This window comes from Protomyctophum bolini (genome assembly GCF_963924005.1).
Source record: "Protomyctophum bolini genome assembly, chromosome: 10".
Taxonomy (NCBI): domain Eukaryota; kingdom Metazoa; phylum Chordata; class Actinopteri; order Myctophiformes; family Myctophidae; genus Protomyctophum; species Protomyctophum bolini.
This window is the reverse complement of record NC_137871.1, coordinates 38,450,952-38,463,489: the sequence shown is the minus strand read 5'-3', so window position 1 is coordinate 38,463,489 and position 12,538 is coordinate 38,450,952. Positions and strand designations below refer to the sequence as shown.

The following is a 12,538-nucleotide window of genomic DNA, read 5'->3' as shown; positions in this document are numbered from 1 at the left end:
GCATCGCACCCGCTCAACAGATTCAATAAGCAAGGACTTGTCACCTGCAGCCGTTTCCAAAACCAATCCATACAGGGTGAAAATTGGTTGTGTAGCCTATCACTCTGTTATCTCTGGGACTCCTGCACTATTGACTAGAGTGACCTTATCGATTCGGCAGCAGGTCATTGATCAACTGAGAAGTTGATACGAAAGAAAGATTTGACCAATATTGAGTGGTTCTACTAGTGAGCACGGCGAGTAAGGGAATGTGTGTGTGTGTGTGTGTGTGTGTGTGTGTGTGTGTGTGTGTGTGTGAGAATCAATACATATGTTTGCTAGGATGCAGACCAGTGTTCACGCACACACACACGCATGCACGCACGCGCACACACACACACACACACACACACACACACACACACACACACACACACACACACACACACACACACACACACACACACTATTCAAAAGAACAACGCAACAAAACACACCTACTGTAGGACAAGAACGTACTCTATGAATGCAGCCAAATGTAAGGCAGTGTATAAAGTAGCTTGTTACAGGCCAAGTATTGGAAACCGGTGAGAATGACGCTGAGAAGCACATTTTGGGTCTCTTCGTTGACGCGATTCTTACATCACTTGGACAGTTATAGACAGGTCTAGATAACCTCATAGATTGGGGCCAGCCGTTACGTTTCTGTTATTTTGCCTGGGCTACATACACATATTGACTCTCTCCTCCTTCATTGGTTCGGCACCAGGGGGCTTAGTAGGAAATGGATTTGGATCAGGGGGGAGTGGGACTAATTTTAAACTTGTCAGTCAATACATTGATGTCACAGCCTCACAGGCAGGAGCAGAGGCGAGACGCTGTTAAATAAGCACGCAGACACAGAGAAAACCAAATCAAGCAAGAAGAAAACAAGGACAGTATAAAAGTACAGATCTATTTCTCACGTCCGTTTCTTTTATTTCAGCGGGTGGTTTTCCTTTGTGCCTTCGCAAAGTGTCGGAGGGTAAATTAATTTTGGGTTTTCTCGGAGGTAGGGAGGGGGTTTCAGGTTTGCTGCCAAAATGCTGTTTGTTCATTTTTGTATCTTCGCAGCATGTCTTCGGAATACCGTTTGTTTCAGGGAGATAAAGAGTCGGATGTTTGTGTCTCCGTAAACTGCTCTGTATTCTCTTTCCAGTTAGTGAAACTGCACTTAGGTATTCCCAAATGCTGTGCCGGCCTGCACAGATGTACCTTGGTATTTTGTGTCAATTATTGCGGTGTATACAAATATATATACAAAAAGTTACTTACTATTATACTGTATTGTGCGCACTGATTTCCCAATACGGAGACAAATTCTATACCCTAACATGTCATTATAGGCAAAAGTATAATTTTTGTTTTTTACCATTTAAACCCTGTACATACAATACGTGACCAAGAGGTCCTCCATGGCTGTATCGGTCCTTTTTGCCCCATAAAGGCCTCATTCTTGTTCACCCTACAAATGTAGCAAAAATTGTTATCTACAAACCCACAACGGGTTGCGTCGTGACCCGTCGTTAGCTTGTAGATCAGATATCTTTGCAATGAATACATGTGTGCCTTGATATTTCGACTTGCCCATTGGATGAGTGAAAAAGTTAGAAAGCCACTTGAGTTATATAACGACATATAGTCTATCTTTCATGTGAGATAAACAAGTGAGATTTTTGCCAAGCACCCGCATGCACGCGCACACACGCATACGCACACGCACCACCTCCGCCTCTTCCTCCTACTTTTCCCGTTCTGTCTTTCTCTCTTTCATCTCCACCTCCCTGTCCTCCCCCGCCCCCGCCCTCTCTCTCTCGCTCCCTCTCTCTCCCTCTCCTCCCCTGCCCTCTCTCTCTCTCTCTCTCCCTCTCTCTCCCTCCCATCGTCCTCCTTCCGCGCTTGTGTCGATTAATTAATTGCCGCCTAATTTAATTCCACAAAAAGTAATAACTTGTTTAAGTATGAATAAAGACTGACAAGGCAAAGTTCTAATCTGCCCAAAGTTTAATTAGAGCCGTCGAGGCTCTTTCACATCCAGACGGGGTCTGCTGGGGGCGGGGTTGGGGGGGGGGGTGTAGGAGGTTGGCGAGGTACGGGGAACCGCACAAACGGGGGACAGAGCCAGTAGATTGATAGAGGGAAGACGGACGGAGAACAGGAAAGAGAGAAGCGGACAGCTTTGCACGTCGTCCACAGTGAGCCAGAATGCACAAGGAGAATCACTCCACAATTAATTCATACTCCATAATTATGCAATGTATTCATCCATTTGTTCAATCCCCCTCCCCCCTCCCCCTAGTGGTATTTCTTGCACGGAGAGGTTCATGTTTTCGTTTGATAGTACCTGCCACCAACGCTCATGGTGCAGTGTTTTTATAGGGTTATTATTATTATGGAAAATAATTTGACCCACTTATTTACACCTGTGATGTGACAATACATTTTTAACATTAAAACCGGAATAGTGCTGCGCTCATGCGAGCTTGTACATCTGCTATTTTTTAACATTTCAGAAATGTTTTTTAAAGTGTTTGAATTACAAAAACGTGAACTATTGATTTAGAAGGCATTTGTAATATCGGCCTCAGGTTTTAATGGATTAAGTTGAAGTATTTGGGACGTGACTATAGTCTCTTGAGACAACTGGAGGTCACTGTCTACCAAAATATCTGTTGACATCTACGTTCAGCATGGGGGCTAGAACAGCAGCCATTAACAAACTTACGCCTATATCCTACTGCTTTGAAAACCAATCCTGATACCGTCCCCGACTCCCAATATGAAGGATTGCCCTGTAGCCTTTTTTTTTTTTTTTTACATTTCCAAATTGCTTCCACGCATGTCACATGAATTAAGATGTCCCCAGGCGTGTTGGTACTAGGCAGAGATCTCTGATTGTCTGGCTATTCAAGGCTATATAGGACTTGGGATAAATTAACACACAATGAACAATACAGTATTACACACAATTCTATAAATATACAGTAGTACGCACCCACGCCTGAGAGTCAGGGTCCAGGGCCACTATGCAGGGTGTCCCCCTTGTGGCTATAAATGAGGTTCTGGTTGAAAATCAATTGCCTGTGAGTATTACAGTGGTGTATACATTGAGGTGGCTGCATGCATTATGCTGGCCCCAGAGGGGAACGCACCATCACATGGATGACAATTATTGTTGAAGGTGAGAGAGAGAGAGTGTGTGTGTGTGTGTGTGTGTGTGTGTGTGTGTGTGTGTGTGTGTGTGTGTGTGTGTGTGTGTGTGTGTGTGTGTGTGTGTGTGTGTGTGTGTGTCTGTGTTAAGACCTTCAGTTTGATCTATATACGTATGCATACAGAGGCGGTTTGTAGACCTGCAGCTTGAGGAACATGACGTTACGCTGTGGTGATAAGGAGTCTCCCCATCTCTCCAGCTCTTTAATTTAATAAGCAGGAAGTACATTTTCAGGTATAGGTGGCAAACCTTCAGCCAGTCAGAATAGACCCTTTTATTTTATTTTTACATTTGAAATTTTAGTTTATTTGATCACACAGTATCAAGTACAAATTATACATCAACATAAAACTGAGAAACCGGAAACTGTTACGTAAAGGTGATCAAAAGCAATAGGCTGAAGCTAAAAGCTTATTATAAGTGCCTATAATCCTATCCTGTTATTTTAGATACTCAACATAGTTATCAGATTCACAATACATAAATCAGAGTAGCCATTTATCAGCTTCAGTGTTCCAGTTCCAATTTTGTCTGCTCATTTCTCCGTGTCATCGCCTCCAATTTCACTTGTTTAATCTGTATCCTGTCTGAGTTCTCTATCCTGATTGCATGAAATTGCAAAAAGAAGAAATACATTTTCTGTTTAAGCTGGAGAGACATGGACACTCCTGTGACTGAACAAATACTCTATCAATGAATCCTAAAATATAGAGCTATATTTAACACTCATTTTAATCAAAGAAAAATCACTTATCCTAACTTTAAATTGCCAAGAAATCTGTCCTCTCCCATATACGGTACGTTCTAACTGCACATTTGAACTTCAAAGTAATTAAAGATATTCATATTTCAAGTGAAGAGTTCCTTTGTGTACTTTAGATTCCATTCATCCTGCAGGACAGTGGTGTGTGTAAGGGGGAAGCAGGGGATTTCCTCAGCTAGCCGTGTTAGCATATCTCTCTAGGAGTGAAATGATGGAGCAGGGGGAAAAAAGAGAAAAAGGGTGAGCGGAGAAGAGAGGGGTCCCCAATGTCCCCATACGTCTCCTTTCTTTACTCTGGTAGATGGCACAGAATGTCAGATACTCATCTGGAAATTATTTCCATTTTATTAGGCTGACATCTTCCTGAGCAGCGACTGTGAAATCTAATTAGTTTGGCAAGAAAATGGTGGCCAAGGTAGGAGAGCGTATTATGTAGTGAGAGGGGAGAGCCAAGGGAAGCGCTCCTAGGGACTTGGCAGAGGGCTGGAGAGGGTCCCAGGGGTTAACTAGAACTCAGGAGCGCAGATAAGGCAGCTGCAAGGAAAACTCAGGAGATCTACTCCATTTTAAATAGCCTTGTCTAATAGAGGCAACCTTGAATTCAGTGTTCTGGCCCTCTGACAGCGCACAGGCCTCATGAACATCACTGTACAGTACAGCAGAGGAGAGAGAGATAGGAATTCCTCCATGAGCATACGTATAAGGACCCATAACTTTCAGAATTTTCCCACAAGTCTTGCATATAGAATCATCTCATATACTGTAGTTATAGTGAAACTGTTTTAAAGTGGACATTGTCAACATTAACTATAACTATAGTCACTATAATGAGTTTGTAAATATAACTCTGTCAGGGTTGTCACATTTTGTGTACAGGTAAAAAGTTACTTGTGTCTGCATGGTTCCTCTGACATTGCAGCAGCAGCAGCATTCTCTGCAGCATACTGTAAAACTGATGAACTTAACACGGTGAAGGTTTCCATATCATCACTTTTGATCACACGCTGCCTTCCCTGCTGGCTTTGATATGAGTGTGATCTACGGAGCAGTGACCCTGCCTGTGTGTCAACCACGGGAAGCCGTTATTAGCGAAAAGCTAGATCTCAGACATGAAGTGTGCCTCGCCACCACGACCACCACCACCACCATCTCCTCACCCGGCCTAAATGTTTCCTTCCATCGGGTTGGCCAATTAGTCCACCTCAAATGAGTGGCAATTAATTCCTGTGCTTGATTAGGAGCAACATGACCCCTCCAACCCCTTGCTAAATTCTGTGATTAGTACTACTCACTGCTACTTAGGTCCTTGAACTGGGGGTCATGCTCTGATTGGCCACACATTTTTCTTCCCGAGGTATCGGTGTATTCTACCAAGCAGTTATGATGGCCTATACTGTACATGCTGGTCAAACTCTATGTAATACTGTAATACTCTTGGGAGAAAAGCACTTAAAGGGGAATACCACTCATTTTCTAACATTTCTTTCTAAAAAAGAAAATGTTGAAAATGAGTGGAATTCCCCTTTAAAAGACACATTTGACACTGAACTACTTCCACGTGAAGCTCCTTGCACTTGTTTGGGAAGGGCGTAAAAAATGCAAAGCGTGCTTGCGTGTGTGCGTGCGTGCGTGCGTGCGTGCGTGCGTGCGTGCGTGCGTGCGTGCGTGCGTGCGTGCGTGTGTGCGTGCGTGCGTGCGTGTGTGTGCGTGCAGCCGTGCGTGCACAGGGTCACTACTCAGCAGCACTCTCTTATGTATACTGTAGCTAAGGGTTTGGATGCATACGAACCAACAAAAAGACAGAAAATCGTACTGTAGCTCCTTTTTAAAAAGGGACAATGAATGTCAATTATGCATGACGCAGAGGCATTTTGGGAAATAAGCTGGTAGAAGTGCACAGTGCACAGCCCTCTCCCCCCCTCCTCTGGCCTTGAGTATCAAAGAATAATCTAATGTCATGCACAGAAGAAAGGTTACTTTTCTGCATACACGTTGATATTTCTGCTCCAATCTCTGACCTTTTCGATTAAACTGTGATTTTTATTAAACGTGAACACAGATGTCTCAGCAGGGCCCTGCGCCAGTCTGTTATATTAGCTCGCGTTATGCCATTTGTAAAAAAAAAAGAAGGTTGTAATTACATTGTATTCAACCATGAGTACCTTTTGCCTTTAATCAATTTAATCCTGTTTCACACACTATTTGATATAATCGTGCATGCGTTACTATCTAGCACGGTTAATGGATGTTTGAAATTGATGGAATCTAATTGCATCCTCAAAGAAAGAAAGAAATATATATATATATATAGTAGTGATACGTATGGACACAAAAAACATAGTTCCGTGTGATAGAGTGGTCAAACATTAACGAAAGTTGCACTATATGGTAGAAATAGGTCAACAATACAAATGACGCTATAGTTTTGTGAATGTATATATATGCTACTTTTAATGCGTGGCCCCCTGTGCCTCCACAAAATGAACGGAACTACTTAATATTCACCAAAACTAAAATTCACCCGCCAAAAAATAATTAAACCGCCCCTCCCCCTGCTGTCCCGGCTGTGCTTCCACTTTATTCCTCCGTGTGCGCGTCGCACGCCGCCCCTCCATCCAGAAGGGTTGTGTGTGGGTAGTGTTTTAACCCCTCCATCCAGAAGGGTTGTGTGTGGGTAGTGTTTTAACCCCTCCAACCAGAAGGGTTGTGTGTGGGTAGTGTTTTAACCCCTCCATCCAGAAGGGTTGTGTGTGGGTAGTGTTTTAACCCCTCCATCCAGAAGGGTTGTGTGTGGGTAGTGTTTTAACCCCTCCATCCAGAAGGGTTGTGTGTGGGTAGTGTTTTAACCCCTCCATCCAGAAGGGTTGTGTGTGGGTAGTGTTTTAACTCCTCCATCCAGAAGGGTTGTGTGACTGTGGGTAGTGTTTTAACCCCTCCATTCAGAAGGGTTGTGTGTGGGTAGTGTTTTAACCCCTCCATCCAGAAGGGTTGTGTGTGGGTAGTGTTTTAACCCCTCCATCCAGAAGGGTTGTGTGTGGGTAGTGTTTTAACCCCTCCATTCAGAAGGGTTGTGTGTGGGTAGTGTTTTAACCCCTCCATCCAGAAGGGTTGTGTGTGGGTAGTGTTTTAACCCCTCCATCCAGAAGGGTTGTGTGTGGGTAGTGTTTTAACCCCTCCATCCAGAAGGGTTGTGTGACTGTGGGTAGTGTTTTAACCCCTCCATCCAGAAGGGCTGCGTGTGGGTAGTGTTTTAACCCCTCCATCCAGAAGGGTTGTGTGTGGGTAGTGTTTTAACCCCTCCATCCAGAAGGGTTGTGTGTGGGTAGTGTTTTAGCCCCTCCATCCAGAAGGGCTGCGTGTGGGTAGTGTTTTAACCCCTCCATCCAGAAGGGTTGTGTGTGGGTAGTGTTTTAACCCCTCCATCCTGAAGGGTTGTGTGTGGGTAGTGTTTTAACCCCTCCATCCAGAAGGGTTGTGTGTGGGTAGTGTTTTAGCCCCTCCATCCAGAAGGGTTGTGTGTGGGTAGTGTTTTAACCCCTCCATCCAGAAGGGTTGTGTGTGGGTAGTGTTAACCCCTCCATCCAGAAGGGTTGCGTGTGGGTAGTGTTTTAACCCCTCCATCCAGAAGGGTTGTGTGTGGGTAGTGTTTTAACCCCTCCATCCAGAAGGGTTGTGTGTGGGTAGTGTTTTAACCCCTCCATCCAGAAGGGTTGTGTGACTGTGGGTAGTGTTTTAACCCCTCCATCCAGAAGGGTTGTGTGTGGGTAGTGTTTTAACCCCTCCATCCAGAAGGGTTGTGTGACTGTGGGTAGTGTTTTAACCCCTCCATCCACAAGGGTTGTGTGTGGGTAGTGTTTTAACCCCTCCATCCAGAAGGGTTGTGTGTGGGTAGTGTTAACCCCTCCACCCAGAAGGGTTGTGTGTGGGTAGTGTTTTAACCCCTCCATCCAGAAGGGTTGTGTGACTGTGGGTAGTGTTTTAACCCCTCCATCCAGAAGGGTTGTGTGTGGGTAGTGTTTTAACCCCTCCATCCAGAAGGGTTGTGTGTGGGTAGTGTTTTAACCCCTCCATCCAGAAGGGTTGTGTGTGGGTAGTGTTTTAACCCCTCCATCCAGAAGGGTTGCGTGTGGGTAGTGTTTTAACCCCTCCATCCAGAAGGGTTGTGTGTGGGTAGTGTTTTAACCCCTCCATCCAGAAGGGTTGTGTGACTGTGGGTAGTGTTTTAACCCCTCCATCCAGAAGGGTTGTGTGTGGGTAGTGTTTTAACCCCTCCATCCAGAAGGGTTGTGTGTGGGTAGTGTTTTAACCCCTCCATCCAGAAGGGTTGTGTGTGGGTAGTGTTTTAACCCCTCCATCCAGAAGGGTTGTGTGTGGGTAGTGTTTTAACCCCTCCATCCAGAAGGGTTGCGTGTGGGTAGTGTTTTAACCCCTCCATCCAGAAGGGTTGTGTGTGGGTAGTGTTTTAACCCCTCCATCCAGAAGGGTTGTGTGTGGGTAGTGTTTTAACCCCTCCATCCAGAAGGGTTGCGTGACTGTGGGTAGTGTTTTAACCCCTCCATCCAGAAGGGTTGTGTGTGGGTAGTGTTTTAACCCCTCCATCCAGAAGGGTTGTGTGTGGGTAGTGTTTTAACCCCTCCATCCAGAAGGGTTGTGTGTGGGTAGTGTTTTAACCCCTCCATCCAGAAGGGTTGTGTGTGGGTAGTGTTTTAACCCCTCCATCCAGAAGGGTTGTGTGTGGGTAGTGTTTTAACCCCTCCATCCAGAAGGGTTGACTGTGGGTAGTGTTTTAACCCCTCCATCCAGAAGGGTTGTGTGTGGGTAGTGTTTTAACCCCTCCAAGAAGGGTTGCGTGACTGTGGGTAGTGTTTTTGTATTGTTGCCCAGACCTACAACCCGCCATGCCCCCCCCCCCACCCAAGTACAGTCTGTGCTTGCACGATACAATGGCAATTGTAATGTGATGTGATGGAACGTGACCCTCAGCTGACACACGAAAACCACACCCCTGTTTAATGCACGTTTAGCAAAAAAACGTCAGCAATAAAGCCATTCCATGACATCTTTAATAGAATTTCCATTGCATTTTCAGTATACTGTACCTTTACTGCTCCCTTTTCCCTTTCTGCATAACACAGTTTGAACAGTGGCAATGATTGGGGGCTGGGGATGGGTTGGCTACTACTATACAGAGGAAGTTCTGTTGTCAAATAATAGTTTGGAGCAGTTCATTAAAAAAGCAATAAATTAACGTGAACCAGTTCATTGGGGAATATGACTATTCCCCTAGGGCTTAGTTCAAAACTCAAAATGGTGTCATCATGTCAACGCAAACTAGTTCATTTTAATCTGTGTGAAGTTAACTTTACGCTAGTTCTTGACAGTGAAGTGAGAACTTGCACAACACTGGACCTGAAAATTCTACAAAGATTACTTTGCATCTGTTCAACATAATTGATTTTCTCCGGCTGGTATCACATATTTGTCCTGCATGTTTTTCCTTTGGTAAATGTAGAACGCATAAACACAAAACAACAACGTTTGCAAACTAGACATACTGTATTTCCCCAATTTATCACATCATACCAAATCACCCTATAATGGAAATGTGGAATCCAACTGAAAACACTACTTCAAAACAGTAGGCTACTGTATTTGGGACATACACCCAAATATGAATGTATTATTCAGAAGCACACAAATAATAACTTTATAATGAATAATGTATTAGTCCAAATATCATGCGTTACTGTCAGAGGAAAACCTTATACAGTATCTCACTCAAACCAAATTTAGAGTAAATTTAAAGGAAAACCTTTTCTAGATACTGGAACACGCATGCATGCTTAATCAATGCATACACACATTGATTAAGACAAATTGTGAAATTGTGTCAGAGATCACTATTTTTGTGCAACAACTTGTGTAATGCCCCACTTTATTTCAACCATCTTGCTGTTCTTTGCTTGTTGTTTCTGACCTCAGACCTCAGGCCTCTGCCCGATGTGGCGATGACCGGGAACTGCACACACGAGTGCACGGAGTTCGGCCACTCTGACACCTGCTGGATGCCTGGGCAGCCCTCCCCCAACGGCAAGATCCCCCAGAACGCCCCCAAGCTCTCCACCTTTGTGCCTTACCAAGAGATGGAGGGGCAGGATCACCTCATGGCCAACGGCAGCCCAAGGCCCATGGCGGAGGAGCGCAGCGGCAGCGGGAGCATGGGAGGAGGAGGAGGCGGCAGCGGAGGCCCCAAGGGGGCCAACATGCGCTTCATGCCCCCGTACTCCAGTGCCTACTCCGGGGGCGGCGACTCCTCCAGCAGAGACTGTGCCCTGGAGGAGATCCCGCTGAGCCAGGCCGTTGAATATCACTCTGCCACGACCCCCAGCACCCAGAGCTCCAAGAGGGAAATCTACCTGTGATGGCATTAGCCCAGTCCTTCCTCCCCAGGCCCCAACCTTAAAGCGCCCAGCCACTTTTTCTCCTTATACATGAGCTACACCGTTGCTGACCCTGCTCCTGTCCAAGGATAGCGGTCAGGCCTTCCCTCCTTCACTGCCCCTGTGCCTAGCCGCTGTGTTGTCTCACAAGTGCCACAGTGACACCCCCCCCCCCCCTTTCCTTTTTATATCTGCATCCACCGTGCGAGGCTTAGAACTCCCTGTCCCCCTCCTCCCCCTCCTCCCTGCCCCTCCCCTCCTGCCACTAGAAACCAATCAAAATGTAAAATAGAATCAGTTTAAAATAAATCAATTGAAGAAAATACACAGCAGGACGAACTGCTGTAACAGGAATGTAAACATCACTATTGTTTGGACATTGTGGTAATTTAATGGGAAACTATTTAGCTACTTTTATGTCTTTGAGTTGGAGTTTTGTGTGTTTTAGGAGTTTGTTGCTGTGTTGGACCTGATAAAAATAACATTTGCAGGTGTAAGAAGAATCTTGTAAATCCTATGATATACTGTGTATTGCTATATCCATCATACATTTCTTCTGGTTTTATTTGATTATTATTATTATTATTATTATTTTTGACTTTTTAGTTTTTCAAAGGTCACTTTTTATGATCAACAGGATCTGGGTATATAGTTTGGGCAAATGTTGTGGCTATACAACAAGTCCCAATCTGCTGGGAACAGTGTGCAGTCAACAAGAGACATTCACAGAAATACATTTGTTTCCCAGTCTCTACTCTAGAATAGTGAGTTTTAATTTTTTCTCTCTCTCTCTTTTTGCTGTGAGTTTTTTCCCCCTCATTGTACAGAGCTGTAAATACTACGAACAATGACCATGTGAACTCTTGCAGTACGTTCTCCTTTATTTGGATGTATAGAACTATGGAACAGTTATTGGAGTCATAATTATCAAGCCCTTAAGACAATGTGGAACCTTTGATGGACATCCTCAAAATATACAGGGGGACAATACTGTGTGTAACACGCAGAGGATGTTGACACTGTTGACAGATTTAAACAACTTTTTTCTTTTTGTTTTCTGTATTTTTCTTGTTTTATTTGCATTTACAACATTGTTGAATTTAGAAGAAAAAATATATACTGGGGGAAGAAAATGCTGTTAGTTTAACCGTTGGTTCCGGTGAATGTCACCTTTCTCTGCAGTTTGTCGGGTCCCAGGCTACTACTCTACATTCCCCCAGTATGACCTCAAACTGGGGGATATTATGGCTGAAACAGGCTCTTATATACACTGACACGACAACGCATATTCAGGGCGGAGTCACCACCCCCAGGGTAAGTTGTGATTTGCTCTCGTTCACTGTAATGCAATTTGCGGCATTTCCAAAACAATATTGCGCAGAGTAGCGATTATCAAACGTATTTGCAATGACATAGGTTGAAAGATCTGTTGCCCGTAGACAAGGCACGTTACCTCCGCAGGTTAGATATTATCGGCATAGATGTTTGTCCGTATGTGATTAAGGATCGGAAAAAGTTGCATTGGCAGCCATAGAAAATTCTGCCCAGGGTAAATGTCCCGGATGTGACGTTTTGGGGCGTTCCTGTCTTGTTTCGTGTCAGTGTATACTGTACTAAACAGGAAAGGAGGAGCTTTGTTACTTTGCATATAGGTCACTGTAGCGTACGTAGTTCAGTGGTCACTCAAACCTTTTCATGTATTTGGCCACAGACGCCCATCTGAAAATATTTTGTGTCAGCAACCCCCATACAAGATTTGTATGTTGTGTTTCAATTTCTGGAGGGGAAAATATATAGTAAGGGAGTGTTTAAACAAATTTAGCTGGTGACCCCCTGGAACCCCCTCAAGGATCCCCGGGTGGTCCCTGCACCCCACTTTGAGAACCACTGGCCTACTTTGTTCCTTGGTACAGTTTCCTATACCAGCATCCTGTGCTTTACTAAACCGTGTGAAATTGAGCCAATTGGTAGCCTGGTTAGCAGAACCTTACTATGGGTTCTGGCTTGTAAAGGTGGCTTGGTTTGTAGATATGGTGGGAATTAATAGGTCCTCCAGTGCAGAACCTGTTCACACCAAGCCCGGAACCTGTACGCACCGAGCCCAAA

General features: G+C 44.7%; 1 protein-coding gene across 2 annotated transcripts in view; it reads left to right on the top strand.

Annotated features, from left to right (window-relative positions):
• Window positions 1–10,169, top strand: part of pcdh1b (protocadherin 1b) — a 249,091-nt gene extending 238,922 nt beyond the window's left edge. For both annotated transcript variants that reach the window (XM_080774557.1, XM_080774556.1), the window contains exon 5: window positions 9,975–10,169. In XM_080774557.1, the coding sequence (XP_080630683.1) occupies window positions 9,975–10,047 (73 nt within the window). In that variant the 3' untranslated portion in view covers window positions 10,048–10,169. The remainder of the gene's footprint in view (window positions 1–9,974) is intronic.
• Window positions 10,170–12,538: the final 2,369 nt, after the last annotated feature.